This window comes from Eleutherodactylus coqui, chromosome 6, assembly GCF_035609145.1.
Source record: "Eleutherodactylus coqui strain aEleCoq1 chromosome 6, aEleCoq1.hap1, whole genome shotgun sequence".
NCBI classification, from domain to species: Eukaryota; Metazoa; Chordata; class Amphibia; order Anura; family Eleutherodactylidae; genus Eleutherodactylus; species Eleutherodactylus coqui.
Genome location: NC_089842.1, coordinates 230,101,508 through 230,115,174, shown reverse-complemented (window position 1 = coordinate 230,115,174; position 13,667 = coordinate 230,101,508). Strand labels below are relative to the sequence as shown.

Sequence of the window (13,667 nt, the reverse complement as noted above, 5' to 3'; positions counted from 1 at the left end):
TCGGCGTGAAAACCGAGCCGATATACGTTCGTGGGAATGCACCCTTAGGCATATGCAACGTATAACTGGGCTCCAGGGCCCCTTTCTCAAGCACCACTACTCAGTGTGGGACGTGCAGCCCAGAAATGCATTGTGAAGCATATTCCTGAGATAATAAACTTTTATTCTACCCATTGAGTTCTCTGTTTAGACACTCCGCAAATGTCCTTTTTATTCTGGCGGGCTCTGTACATCTTCGTTTTTCTTTCCCTGCTGGCATCGGTCGTGGGAACTGGAGACATCAGATGATTGAGGCAATAATCTCCTCTCTTTTGCCCTGTGGGTTTGTCAGCGGAATACAGGCTGCTATTTGTGGTAGCTACCGTGTTTCCCCGAAATTAAGACAGTGTCTTATATTAATTTTTGTTCAAAAAGGTTTAACTTTTTTACATGTATAGCTGCCTGGACACTATTTAAATTGACTCTTTTAATTAACTGTTAGCAGGGCTTAATTTTGAAGTAGGGCTTATATTTCAAGCATCCTCAAAAAGCCTGAAAAATCATTTTGCATCCTCAAAAATTCTGGAAAATCATGCTATGTCTTATTTTCAGGGTATGTCTTATTTTCGGGGGAAACAGGGTATTTGAGTAATAGACAGACTATCATAAAATAACATCTGTATAATGATGAGCTTGTAGAGTAGCAGTTGAACTTCCTATAGCTTCCCTTGTCTATTCTCACGATTGTGGGCTATTTTACCAACAGATTATAGCAGTAATTGCTATATACCCAGTGTCCTGATAAGAATGAGATTACAGGTAAGTGTATATACATACCTTAACCAAAGACTGTGGGAGTTCTGAGGTGTTGAGCTGAAAGACATTCCCCAAGCCGGGTAGCGGGGTAGGTCCCGGGGGTAGATTCTTCTGTTTGACCCTACCCCACCATTTAATAAGATATATTAGGAACATAATTGCAGTAGCCAGGAGAAGCGTTGCGGCAATATTCAGAGCCATTCTGTGTCCCTGTGATTACAGCTCTGACTGCACTATGTTCCTCAGTATTTATATGCTTGTACTGGGCAGCAATCCAACTTTGTATAATTGAAAACAGGCTGCATGTGTTCAGAGTACATAGTTATCAGATGTGTCATGTAAAGCAGTCTATTGTAAATGCTATAAAGGTCATGCTGGGAAGACCTTTGGAGTTGAATGGGTTATATGGGGACAAAAAAAAGTGCTCTCAATGCTGGAAAAAAATAGAAGAAGCTTGATTAGAAATGAAAAAGGGGAGAAGTGTAGCACTATGCTTTTAAGGGTGCATTCACACGAACGTATATCGGCTCGGCTTTCATCTGCAGGGGGGGGAGGATGGAAGAGCCAGGAGCAGGAGCTGAGCTCCCGCCCCTTCTCTGCCTCCTCTCCGATCCTCTGCACTATTTCTCCGCACTATGCAAATGGTGGGCCAATATATGCTTGTGTGAAAGGGACACTGCCGCAAATTAGCCCCGCCCTCTCCCTGCCCCTCCCCATTGCAAATAGTGCAGAGGGGAGGAGAGGAGGCAGAGAGGAGGCGGAAGCTCAGTTCCTGCTCCTGGCTCTTCCATCCTCCCCCCCCCCCCTGCAGAGAGAGACAACGTATATCGGCTCGGCGTGAAAACCGAGCCAATATACGTTCGTGGGAATGCACCCTTAGGCTTCTTTCACATGATCGCATATTGACCGGCCATTTCACGGCCAGCCGATATGCGCTGTGATCTGATACATTGGATTCCAATGCGTCAGATCCCATGGGCGTATTTGTGAGATGTAAAAACGCCCGGCTGGTCAATATAGCGCTGGTTGTTTTTACGTCGAGCCCAAAACATAGTCCTGGAACTATGTTTTGGCCGGAATACGTCAGCCGCTGCATGGGATCCTATGGGAGCCAATGGCAGCAGCCTTAGGTGGGAGGGAGTTTAGCAGCGTGGCCAATGCAGGCTCACCTCTCGTTCCTCCCCACTCGATCTGTGCAATGGGAGGGGACAGGGAGGAGCACAGCACCAGCCTGCCCCGCCTCCTCCCTTTGATGGCTATGAACAAGGGGTGTGGCTTGGGTGGAGATAAGCCCTGCTCTCTCCATGGTCCTTGTCCATAGCCATCAATGAGAGGAGGCTGGGCGGATCTGCACTTAGCTCCACCCCGTCCCGCGCCCTCCCATTGCATAGAACGAGCAGGGAGGAAGAGAGGTGAGCCTGCGATGGGGAGCGAGGGGAAAGTGGGCGATGGCCTGGTGAGCTCGGCGCATTTGCGCCGGCCACACCAATCCATATGAATGGGTGCACAAACGATTGATTTGTGCGCCCGTTCACCAAATTTTTCACTAACAACGTAGCATATATCGTATGGCTGTGAAAACGGCGGCCGATATGCGCTTATGTGAAAGAAGCCATAGATAAACAAAGAAGAAACTTTAACCCCTTAGTGACCACGCCTGTTTGCGCCTTAATGACCAGGCCAAATTTTGGAGACCTGACATGTGTCACTTTCACATAGAATAACTCCGTAAAGCTTTTGCATATCCAAGTGATTCTGACATTGTTTTTTCGCCACATATTGTACTTCATTTCGGTGGTAAATATAGAGCAGTAGAATTTGTGTATATTTATTAAAAGTGCCAAAATTGGGAACATTTTGAAAAAAATTGTCATTTTTTTCATATTTTTAATTGCAATTTCTCAAATATGTGCAAACATACCGTACACATTTTTGATAAGATATATACTTCCATCTGTTTACTTTATTCTGAAAGCACAACTGAAAAACGTTAGTGTTTTTAACCCTTTAGGAGACATACAAATTTGACACTAATTATTAACATTTTGAGGAACACTTTGTTTTCCTACACCAAGTCAACATTGCAAAGGCTCATAGGAGTCAAAATGATTGATACCCCCACAAATGACCCTATTAAAAAAAAAAATTGTGTCATATTAAAAACATTTTTTTTTTGTACAGCACACATATCAATGAAGACTTGCAACCCAAAATGGATACCCCATTTGCCCTGTGTTCAGAAACATACCCATTGTGTCCCTAAAATTAGGTCTACATGCACAATGGGGCCCAAAAAAGATTGGAGCAGCTGGTCGCTTCCAAAACAGAAATTTTGCTTGAAGGTGATTTAGGCCCCAAGGCACACTTGTAGAGTCCTTGGGCGGCCAAAACAATGGAGAACCCTCACAAATGACCCGATTTTGAAAACAAGACTACTTAGCAAAGTCATCTATTGGTGTAATTCATATTTTAACCCTACGGTTTTTGAATGAATCTAAGCAAAGAAGAAGGAAAAAATTATGAATTTCATTTTTTTGGCAATTGTGTCATTTTAAAAATAGGTTTTTTTGTACAGCACACATAGGAATGAAGACTTGCACCCCAAAATGGATACCGCTGTTTGTCCTGTGTTCAGAAACATACCCACTGTGGTCCTTATCCTATGTCCATGTGTACAAAGGGGCACAAACCGAAAGGAGCATCAAACTTCAACTGTCTTTAAACTTTTACATGATTGCCATTATCTGTTGGGTAATGGTGATCCCATGACCGGGGACCACTCCCCACGGCCCTCAGTCACTGCTCCAGGCTTTCAGCTACCTTTAGTAGTCAGAAGTAAGGAGATCTTAAATTTCCCAGAAACGTGCCCAAAATGGTAGACGCAGGCCTCTGCATTCATCTCCCGTCACTGATCGGATCCATGACAGGAGGTGAGACGTTAACTTTTTTTTTACTTTTACGTGATTGCCATCATTGATCATGTGTAACCGTCAGCATGAAGCTGTCACATCCACAGCCTGTGGGGCTTTTTTCCCATAGGATGCATTTTTTTACCACCCTATGGTGTAAAAACACTATATGGGGTGGTCAAGGGGTTTTCAAAGTTCCAAAACTTTTAAGATTTCTTTATGCAAGAAGTTCGTCTTCAACTCAGAAACGAGGGATAACTTTCATCTCATATGAATGCGGTCTTGAAGCATTGGTGTTGGGCTCTGGTCTTATGCTCAAAGTCTTTCTATCTACGGTGGGCTCCAAGGCAAACATTTGCAGTGTAGTGGTTAGAAAGAGGAAGAGCTCCATGCGAGCCAGGCCTTCTCCCACACATATGCGCTTACCTGAGAATATAGAATGAGCATACGCAGTAAGAATAAATCAGACTTAAGCCACCTATCCATGGGTGTTGTGTTTTCCTGCCGCGGATTTCCTAGTTATCCTATGGAAAGCGTTCATTGTGTTGCCAGCGTGCCGATTATCGCCGCGGATAACGCAATGATATATTGCGCATCGACAGCTCTGCTGCCATAGCAAAGGAATTAGCGCTTTAGTGGCGTCCAGAAGGAAGGCAATCAGCTTATTTTTAAGCGGATGGAAGACCGCCGATGGTTTCCAAAGAAAAATCATCTCCGGGGAGAGAGTTAGATTAGGCGAACTCCTCCTCAGCACCCCTTCCACACCCCTCCAGAAGGGTGCCAAAATGGGACATTTCCACCATATATGAAGATAGGAGCCCTCTTCTCTATTGCATCTCCAACATCTCTCATGAGGGGCTAGTTTGTATGCGAAGAGCCATTTTGGTGTTTTGTACCATCTAATCAGGAGTTTGTAATGGGACTCCTGTGATAGGATGCACGGAGAGAGACCAAAGGACGTACGAAGAATTAATTTTGTGTCACTATGTGAGAGAGATATACCCAATTCCTTCTCCCAGGAGGAGACAAAAGTAGGTTTGAATGGTACAATCAGGGAGATAAATTGCTTACGTAGAAAGGATATCTTCCTACTTTTGGGGTTGATTTCCCGCAAGGATTTTTCAAACTGCGTCTGAGGTCGGGTTAATTTATAAGTCCCGAGAAAGTCCCTGAACACCCTACACACACGAGCACCATGTAGGAAAGAGAGGTCCTGGTCAGGAAGCATTGAGTTCAGTATTTCCGGTGGAGACAAGTGCGCTAACTCTTGTAAATTACCAAGATTAAAATTCCGGAATTTCCTCCATACCGAGGCAGATCCCTGGTCAGGAGGAGCTCCAAGCAACCGATATAAGCTACCTAACTGTAGCAGCGGCGAGAGCAAAGGAACCAAATCTCCCCTCAAGCCATCCCACACCTCACAGGGTCCTCTCAGGAGCGGATTAAAGCCTCTTGACGTATATTGGGACCTATTTGGGAACCAGAGATCTTCAGTAAGGGTATAACCACTATACACCGCAATCAGAGAGGCAAGTAGCTTTTTCTTAATTGGGTGGACTAGGTCCATCCAATAGCCTAACTGGGAAGCGCGATAAAAATCAGAGATCAATGCCCCCCCTCCAATCCCCTTCTAATCATCAGGCTATAGGCCAATCTCAGTCTCCTCTGCCTCCACACAAAGCCCATAAAAGCAGAGCGAAGGTTGTTAAAGAAAGCCACCGGCAGATGAATAGGGAGCAACCTAATCTTGTAGGTTACAATCGGAAGGATATATGTTTTCAAGATATTTTTTCTGCCAAACCATGAAATAAATGGTAAATCATATGCTCTCAGTAGGTTATTAACTTGACCAAGCAGGGGTGTAAAATTAGTTGCGTAAAGATCCTCCGCTCTCTTAGTTAGCTGAACTCCCAGATGGTCCAATGAAGTCTCCGACCACAAAAAGGGAGTAGTTTTAAGGGTGATGCATCTCTTAATAGGGATGGAGATATTTAGGACTGTGGACTTTGAATGATTGATTTTGAAATTGGAAATCGAGCCAAAGCTCTCCAACAACTCAGTGAGTCTGGGAAGCCCCCTCTCAGGATCAGTTACAAGGAACACAATATCATCAGCAAAAGCTGCTGTGGACAACGAGCCATTAGGGAGATTCGATCCCCCATAGCTGGATCCTGCCACGATAAAGAGAGATGGGGAGAGAGGGCAGCCCTGACGCATGCCATTTCTGATAACAAATGGTAGGGACAAGATATCATTAATTTTTAGTCTCGCATAGGGACTTGCATAAAGGGAGAAGATGGCAGAGACAAAACCGACAGGGAAGTTGACAGAGACAAAACCCGCCTGTTCTCCATTGATCAATGATGGAATAAAGTCCTCCAGTCTCTTGGTGAGAAGTTTTGCCCAAAGTTTAGTATCGAAATTAATTAGGGAAATAGGTCTATAGCTCTCACAAAGTTCAGGGTCCTCATTTTCTTTGTGAATAAGGGTAATGTGAGCTTCCTGCGCCTGTTTGGGCAAGGGAGCACCCGATAAAAGAGCATTAAAGAGCTCAGTTAATTTAGGGGCTAAAATTAAGTTAAAGGATTTTCAGTAAGATAGAGACAGGCCATCTGGGCCAGGGCTTTTGTTGGGGGGGGGCATGAAGCTAGCAGTTTCTCAACTTCACACATTGAGACTGGTGACACTAAGGAGGACGCCTCACTGGCACTCAACTTGGGCAGAATAATCTGATGCAGGAAGGAGGCTATTTGATGGTTCATTTTTGCAGTGTCACCCGGCGATGTTTGGCCCCTAAGATTATATAAGTTAGAATAGAATTGTTGAAATTCATAGACTTTATCTTTGGAAGTGGTGACCTTTGCACCCGAATGGGTTTTTATAGAACTAATCATGTTCCTAGCCTGAGCTTTCTTAATAAGTGCGGACATGTATTTACTCCCCTTGTTGCCCTGCACATAAACTACATGTTTCATATAAAGATGTCTCTTATTAAACCTAGACTCAAGGCAGTGCCCTAAGTCTTTCCTCATTTCTGTCAACTTATCCCTATTCGATTTTATTTGAGAGAGCTTAACCGCTTGTTTTATTTTTGGCTATCCGACAGAGTTTCTCGTCGATCCCTTTTTGTAAGCGTTTTTTGACCCTAGAGCCGAGAGCAATTAATAACCCTCTAATGACGGCTTTATGGGCCTCCCCTATGACCGGAATAACAGTGTCTCCCCCAGAATTAAGCTGAAAGTATTCCTCAATGGATTTGGACAGGGAGATCTGGGTGTGGCCCACAGAAGAATCGAGGTTAAGGGCAACGTTTAGATCACCTCCCAGAATGATCTGTCCCACGGCAAAATGTTTCAAAACCTCCAGGGGACCAGGTCAATATTTGGGGCGTAAAGGTTTGCTATGGTCATTTTCATGTTATTGAGTGTCCCTTTAAGAAAAAGTACCCTTCCCTCCTCATCTTTATTATTGGGACTTGCATATGAAGTTGACAGACTTATGGAAGAGGATTGAAACCCCCTTGGAGGCCGATGTGGAGTGTGCATTGTGAAAACCCAATGGAAACCATTTGCCTGGCAGCGAAAAGCACTTGTCCCTCTTGAAATGAGTTTCCTGCAGGAGAAAAATTTTTGTTTCATACCTTTTCAGAAGCAAAGAAATATTATGTCGTTTTACTGGTGAGTTGAGGCCTCTGGCGTTGAACGAGGTGAGATTCAGGAACCCATACCACTCTATACATAAACTACGAAAAGAAAAAGGCAATATGTTAAATGAGGAGATATGCGTTTATATGATACGGAAAACAGTTTCCCACAACTCACGCCTAGAACAGAGGGGAGGAACAGGAAAGAAAGGGAGGGTAGTAGAAAATAGGGAATGAAAGAAAATCAAAAGATAAAATAAGCTGTATTAATCGCTGGGAAGGACCAACGAGTTTTAGTAACACTCAGAGAAAGGGGTCAAGGTCCACCTGCACCGGGACCCTATCTGAGAAAGGTGGGCGAGCCACAACAAGACACTACTTTAGCAGTATCCAGAAAAAACAATAACAGTAAGGTTTAACTCAGCCTGCCCTGGCAGGCACGATCTAGGATCTTTTAGGGAAGAAGCATAAAAACAAATTGTTCAATTACGGGAGAACACTTCTATACTGAAAGGACTTTAACTGACAGGAAAGAGAACAGCAAAAACAGCAAGGTCAGTCAGATGGTAGGAGGGAAAGCCCACATGGACAATGGGCAACCACCTAGGACCAGGAGTGGAGCCCCATCCAACACGCCGAGCCTGTCTCAAAGGGGGAAGGGGCCCGAGGCAGCAGACTGGAGCATCCCTCCCCACCCCACGCCCCACCAAGGACACCAGAACTATAATAAGACATCATATGAGAGGGTCACCGCCTCCGGAAGATGTCCAGAATCAGGTGGCAGTTCCCTCAGATTCCTCCCTGGCATTCTTTTTCTTGCTTTTTGGAGACTTGAGGGAGCTTATCTGCTGCCATTCCTCCTGAGTTTCAAGCCTGGTGAATCTTGGTAGGTCCGAGAGAGGGCGCCAGCATGGTAACTTGATAGGATCAATGTCCAGTAACTGCCAGCATTTTTGGAGATCCTTGGGAGAACGAATGTTGAGCTTCCGACCTTTATGGTTGATTCAGAGGCCAAACAGAAACAACCAAGCATATGTCCTTGTTCTTTAAGACATCTAAGAGAGGCCTCAGCATGCAACGTTTTGCCAATGTAGACAGGCTAAGTCCTGAAATATTTGTATTGGGGGCATCTGCATAACAAAGATCTTTATAATTTTTTGCTGCTCTTAGAACAGCAGCTGCATCCAGAAAAAGCAGTAATTTGCATACTACATCTCTGGGGGGTTCCGACGCCGCTGGTGGGGGTCTGAGGGCTCTAGGTATGCATTCGATGACAATGGAGGAGGCCCTATCGGAACCCAAGAGTAGTGCAAACATTTCTTTGGCAACTTTGGCTAGACAGTCCCGTTCCCCTGACTCCGCCATCCCTTTTATGAGCACATTGCTGTGCCTCTTCCTATTTTCTAAGTCCTCCTGCATAACGAGGGTTTTATTGATCTGAGCATGTTGCCCTTTGAGAGCCAGTTCAAGCTCAATGGGGTGGGTAGTGATGTTAGAGGAAGTAGCCTCTAGGTCTAGAGGTGTTTAATCTCCTCCTTGATTTCAGCCAAATCTGACCTTACAAGGTGCAGGGCTTGAGAGATCAGGTCCCTCATTAACCCTCTGGATACCTGGCCTCCCTCCTCTCCGTCAGTAGAGTCCTCTCCCTCCTTGCTGTTTGGAGCAGCCACCTCACGAGCCGGCGCCATCTTGGAAGGAGCGTGGGGACCGGGCGCTCCGGTCTTTTAAGTACCGCTGCATGTCTGTCTGCCCCCTGGTCAGTTGAGGGGTGCCCTGAAGGTCTCCCCCTCTCTCCTTGTTTTCCCCATGTTTTTCTTCAGCTTGCCACTGTAAAGGGTCCCAGGAGGTGCCGCTGAGAAGGAGCTCTGCACTCAGACCACCATCTTGCTCAGCGGTCAGGCCATGCCCCCCGTCTAATCTCTTACCTGTAGAGAAATGCACAAACACATCACTTTTCTTAAAGCAACCTTTCTCATTAAGAAAGTGACCAGGGTCAAACTCATCTGGGTTCCTGAAGTGTTTGGGGTCTTTCAGGACAGAAGTCAAGACTGGTAGCACCTGTAAGGGCTGCCCTTAAAGATGGACTACAAAGAGTCCATGCTGTCTCTTTTTGCATTTGCTTGTCTGCTATAATACAGATATATGTATATATATATTTGTATGGTTTTTAACTTTCACCTAGCAATACGTTAGATTTCAGTTTGAATAATAATGTCCGCGGGAAAGGAGGGACCCGCTGCAGGATTCTGAATGAAGAATCCGCGGCGGGCCTGATTTTTCCCATGGACATGAGGCCTAATAGTGCAGGGTGTCCTTCCAGTGGATGACCACCAGGTGGCAGCAGATTGTAGCTGAAATGCAGGGTGTACCAACAGTAAATGACCACCTGGTGGCGGCAGAGTGCAGCAGAAATGTAAAGCGCCCCTCCAGCAGGAGAGTGCGGCAGAGGTTCTATTCCGGCAGGTTAGCGGTGTGGCTCCCCTGCTCTCTTCCCCGTGGGCCCCCTGCTCTCTGCACTCCACAGGCTTCAGCAGATCATGCAGGTAAGGAGGGGAGGAGTGGGGCACGCTGCAGCTAGGGGGACTCCACGGGGCTTGCTCTTCCTCTGCCCTCCCCCTCCTCTCCGTAGAGCCCCACAGCCGCGGAGCACAGCAGGAGGGATGTAATGCTCTGCCCCCGGCTCTAATATGGTGCCCGCCCGGGCAGAGTCCAGCAGCAGTGTGTCCTGGGGCTTAGTTGTGTCCCCAGTGCCTAGACCTCTATGGAGCGCCGCTGTGCAGGGAGCCTGGAGCAGGGGCTCCTATGTCACAGGCCGGGTGTCTGCAGCGCCCCCTAGCAGCAGTGTGGGGAGCAGGCAGCAGCTGTGTGTCTAGGGGGGCCTCCACTCCGATCTGCTGGGCAGGAGGGCGTCAGCTGGGCTCCCCCGAGCACCAGCACCCGGTAATGGAGCCCGGGGGTCTGTCAGTCCCGCTCTGCTAAGCTCTGGAAGATGTCAACCTCCTGCTGCTCCCCACCCTGCTGCCATCATTCCCGCTGGCGGTCAGTGTGAGTGTCACGGCCGGTGGCTCCTGTGTGAGGCTGTCCGTGCCGGCTCTGCCACGGGCAAGTAAGCTCAGAGGCTGCGATCCCTTCCCCAACGCTGGCGCTGTGACCCTCCAATGCTGCGGGTCCGATCCACGTCCGCAGCACACGGCTACAGGTGCTGCTACTGCAGCATCCGGGTCACTCTGTCCCCGTGTGGCCTCTGATGCTGCTACTTGGCCACCTACTAGCACCACATGTACTTCTTGACCCCTAACCCTAACCCTCCAGCCAGCACAAACCTCAACCACTGCTACTCCTTTAACCGTAGCAGTAACCCTAACCCTCCTGCCATGGCATACCTCAGCCCCCCACCCCCCGCTACCGCTATCAGCGTGACCCTACCCCTAAGCCTAACCCTTCTGCCACCCAAACAGGAGCTTGAGGGCATAAACTGGGCGGATACAGTCAATCACTGTCTCCACCCATACTTATGGTGGAGACAAGATACACCAGTACGGGCCATATCCCTGCTGGTCTCTAGATCCAGCCGATAATGTTTTGTAAAGGTATGGGTGCTGGACCAAGTGGCGCCCTGCAGATTTGATCCATTGTTCCTGGGCAGAGAGAGCTCAGGCAATAATCAACCGCCCTGGTGGAATGAGCTTTTAGCCCCCCCCCCCCCCCCCCCTGGAGAGGAGGCCCCCTGGGACTGGTATGCCTTCTGGATAGCCCATCTGACCCATCTTTCTATGGAGTCCTTAGTAGCCCCTCCTTTGGCCGGTCCCAGAAATTGAACGAAAAGATAGTCCTCCTGAAGGATTTGGTACTAGAGATGAGCGAACGTGCTCGGCCACGCCCCTTTTTCGCCCGAATACCGCGAATTCCGAGTACTTCCGTACTCGGGCGAAAAAATTTGGGGGCCGCTGTGGCGGCACGGGGGGTAGCAGTGGGGAGTGGGGGGGAGAGGGGGAGAGAGAGGGCTCCCCCCTGTTCCCCGCTGCTACCCCCCGCACCGCCACGCCTCTCCCCGCCCCCCGGCGCCCCCCGAATATTTGCGCGCGAGTACTGAAGTACTCGAAAATGGCGGTACTCGGGTGCGTAAGTACTCGTAACGAGTACGTTCGCTCATCTCTATTTGGTACCCTCCGTCTAAATTGTGAAATCTCTGCTCTTTAATATTGCGAGGATCCTGACAAAAGGAGGGGAGGACTGTAGACTGTTCCCTATGGAAATCAGTAAGGACCTTGGGGTGAAAAACGGGGCCAGGCTAGAACACTATTTTATCGGGAAAAATGAACATGTATTAATAGAAAGAGACGGAATCTCCCCATCTTGTCTGGCAGACATAGCGGTTACTGGGGTGTTAATGGGAAGCTCCTCTAGAGGTTCGAAGGGGGCCTCGCAGAGAGACTATAACACTAAGCTAAGATCCCATGGGGGGCCGTTTCTCTAACAAAGGGGTGAAGCCTGACTGCCCTTTTAGGTACTTTTTAATCAGCAAATCTCTACAACGCAATCTTTAGGGACTCGGTGGTCCCTACACCGGAGCCGGCACTACTATCCATACTTCCTTGGCTCCATAGCCCAAAACAAAAAAAGCCCATTTAAATTCTTCCTAATAGCTATGAGACAAATAATTCCAAGGCTCTGGAAGTCTTCCTCTCCCCCCCACGAGAATCCAGTGGCTGGAAACTGTGCACCATTAGCCCAAATGGAGGAAATAACGGCGCACGATGAGAACAAAAGAGAGAAGTATTACCTGATCAGCATGGATACTCTTCCGCAACTCTAAGGATCTGAAGACCTGGCTCCAATCAGGCCTTGTCCCAGCTTAAAGGGGTTGTCCCGCGCCGAAAAGGGTTTTTTTTTTTTTCAATAGCCCCCCCGTTCGGCGCGAGACAAACCCGATGCAGGGGTAAAAAAAACAAACCGTCCAGTACTTACCCGAATCCCGGCGCTGCTGCGACTTCGTACTTGCCTTGCTAAGATGCCCGCCGGGATCTTCACCCACGGTGGACCGCAGGTCTTCTCCCATGGTGCACCGTGGGCTCTGTGCGGTCCATTACCGATTCCAGCCTCCTGATTGGCTGGAATCGGCACACGTGACGGGGCGGAGCTACGAGGAGCCGCTCTCCGGCACGAGCGGCCCCATTCAGAAAAGAAGAAGACCGGACTGCGCAAGCGTGTCTAATCCGGCGATTAGACGCTGAAAATTAGACGGCACCATGGAGACGGGGACGCTAGCAACGGAACAGGTAAGTGAATAACTTCTGTATGGCTCATAATTAATGCACAATGTACATTACAAAGTGCATTAATATGGCCATACAGAAGTGTATAACCCCACTTTGTTTCGCAGGACAACCCATTTAAGTTAATATACCTGGAAAACCTAATAAACATATTTTGAACAATAAAAGTGCGATATTGGTTTGATATCACACTTGCCTTTGTAAATACCACCTAAGGCCGTGGTGGCAAACCTATGGCACTTGTGCTGTGGAGGACACTCAGAGCCCTCTCTGCTGGCAGGCGTGCCGACGGCTGCTCACCTCGATAGTGATTACCAGCCAGGATGCTGCAGCTCCCCAGGCAGTCAGCGGTGCTGATCGCTGTGAATCCTCCTACCCTGCTCTCTCTTCCTTAGTCCCACAGGAGAGGACAAGGGAGGAAACGTTGCGGGCACATGTGCACCCGGGATCAGCACCGAGAAGCAGAGGAACGGTGCTGAAATACTAGGAGGAGTGAAGTGTATTGGTTGGGAGGCTATTACTACTGGGGCTGCTGTGGGGTTAATATTACTACTGGGGCTACTGTGGGGTTAATATTACTACTGGGGCTACTGTGGGGTTAATATTACTACTGGGGCTACTGTGGGGTTAATATTACTACTTGGGCAAATGAGGGGGTCAATATTGCTGCTGGGGTTACCGAGGGGGTCAATATTGCTGCTGGGGCTACCGAGGGGGTCATGGAATCTTATGCTCTAATGTACTTTAACTTACCTAAAATAACTGACACAGAAACGGGTTGAATTTTCATGACCATGGCATTTATTTCTTTAAACGGGGTTTAAACCAAACCTTAAAATATAAATATCCCGAAATATATCAATAAACTGAGTAGACTTTGCCCTAGATTCTCCAGTCTACTAATAACTATCAAGTTAAATCCATTTTCATGCCCACCCGCAGAAGGCAGGTGGCAATCAACCATTTAAAGAAAATGCCCGCAACAGAAATAAAGTGAAAGTCTATTAGAAGAAATTAGAAACAAAAAAGAGGAGGGCAGGCGGG

At 47.8% G+C, this 13,667-nt stretch overlaps 1 protein-coding gene across 1 annotated transcript in view; it reads right to left on the bottom strand.

The window, feature by feature from the left end:
• LOC136633383 (cytochrome P450 2H2-like) overlaps positions 1-996 on the bottom strand; it is a 65,010-nt gene extending 64,014 nt beyond the window's left edge. Inside the window, exon 1 of the mRNA XM_066609082.1 lies at positions 817-996. Within this exon, the coding sequence (XP_066465179.1) occupies positions 817-996 (180 nt within the window). The remainder of the gene's footprint in view (positions 1-816) is intronic.
• Positions 997-13,667: the final 12,671 nt, after the last annotated feature.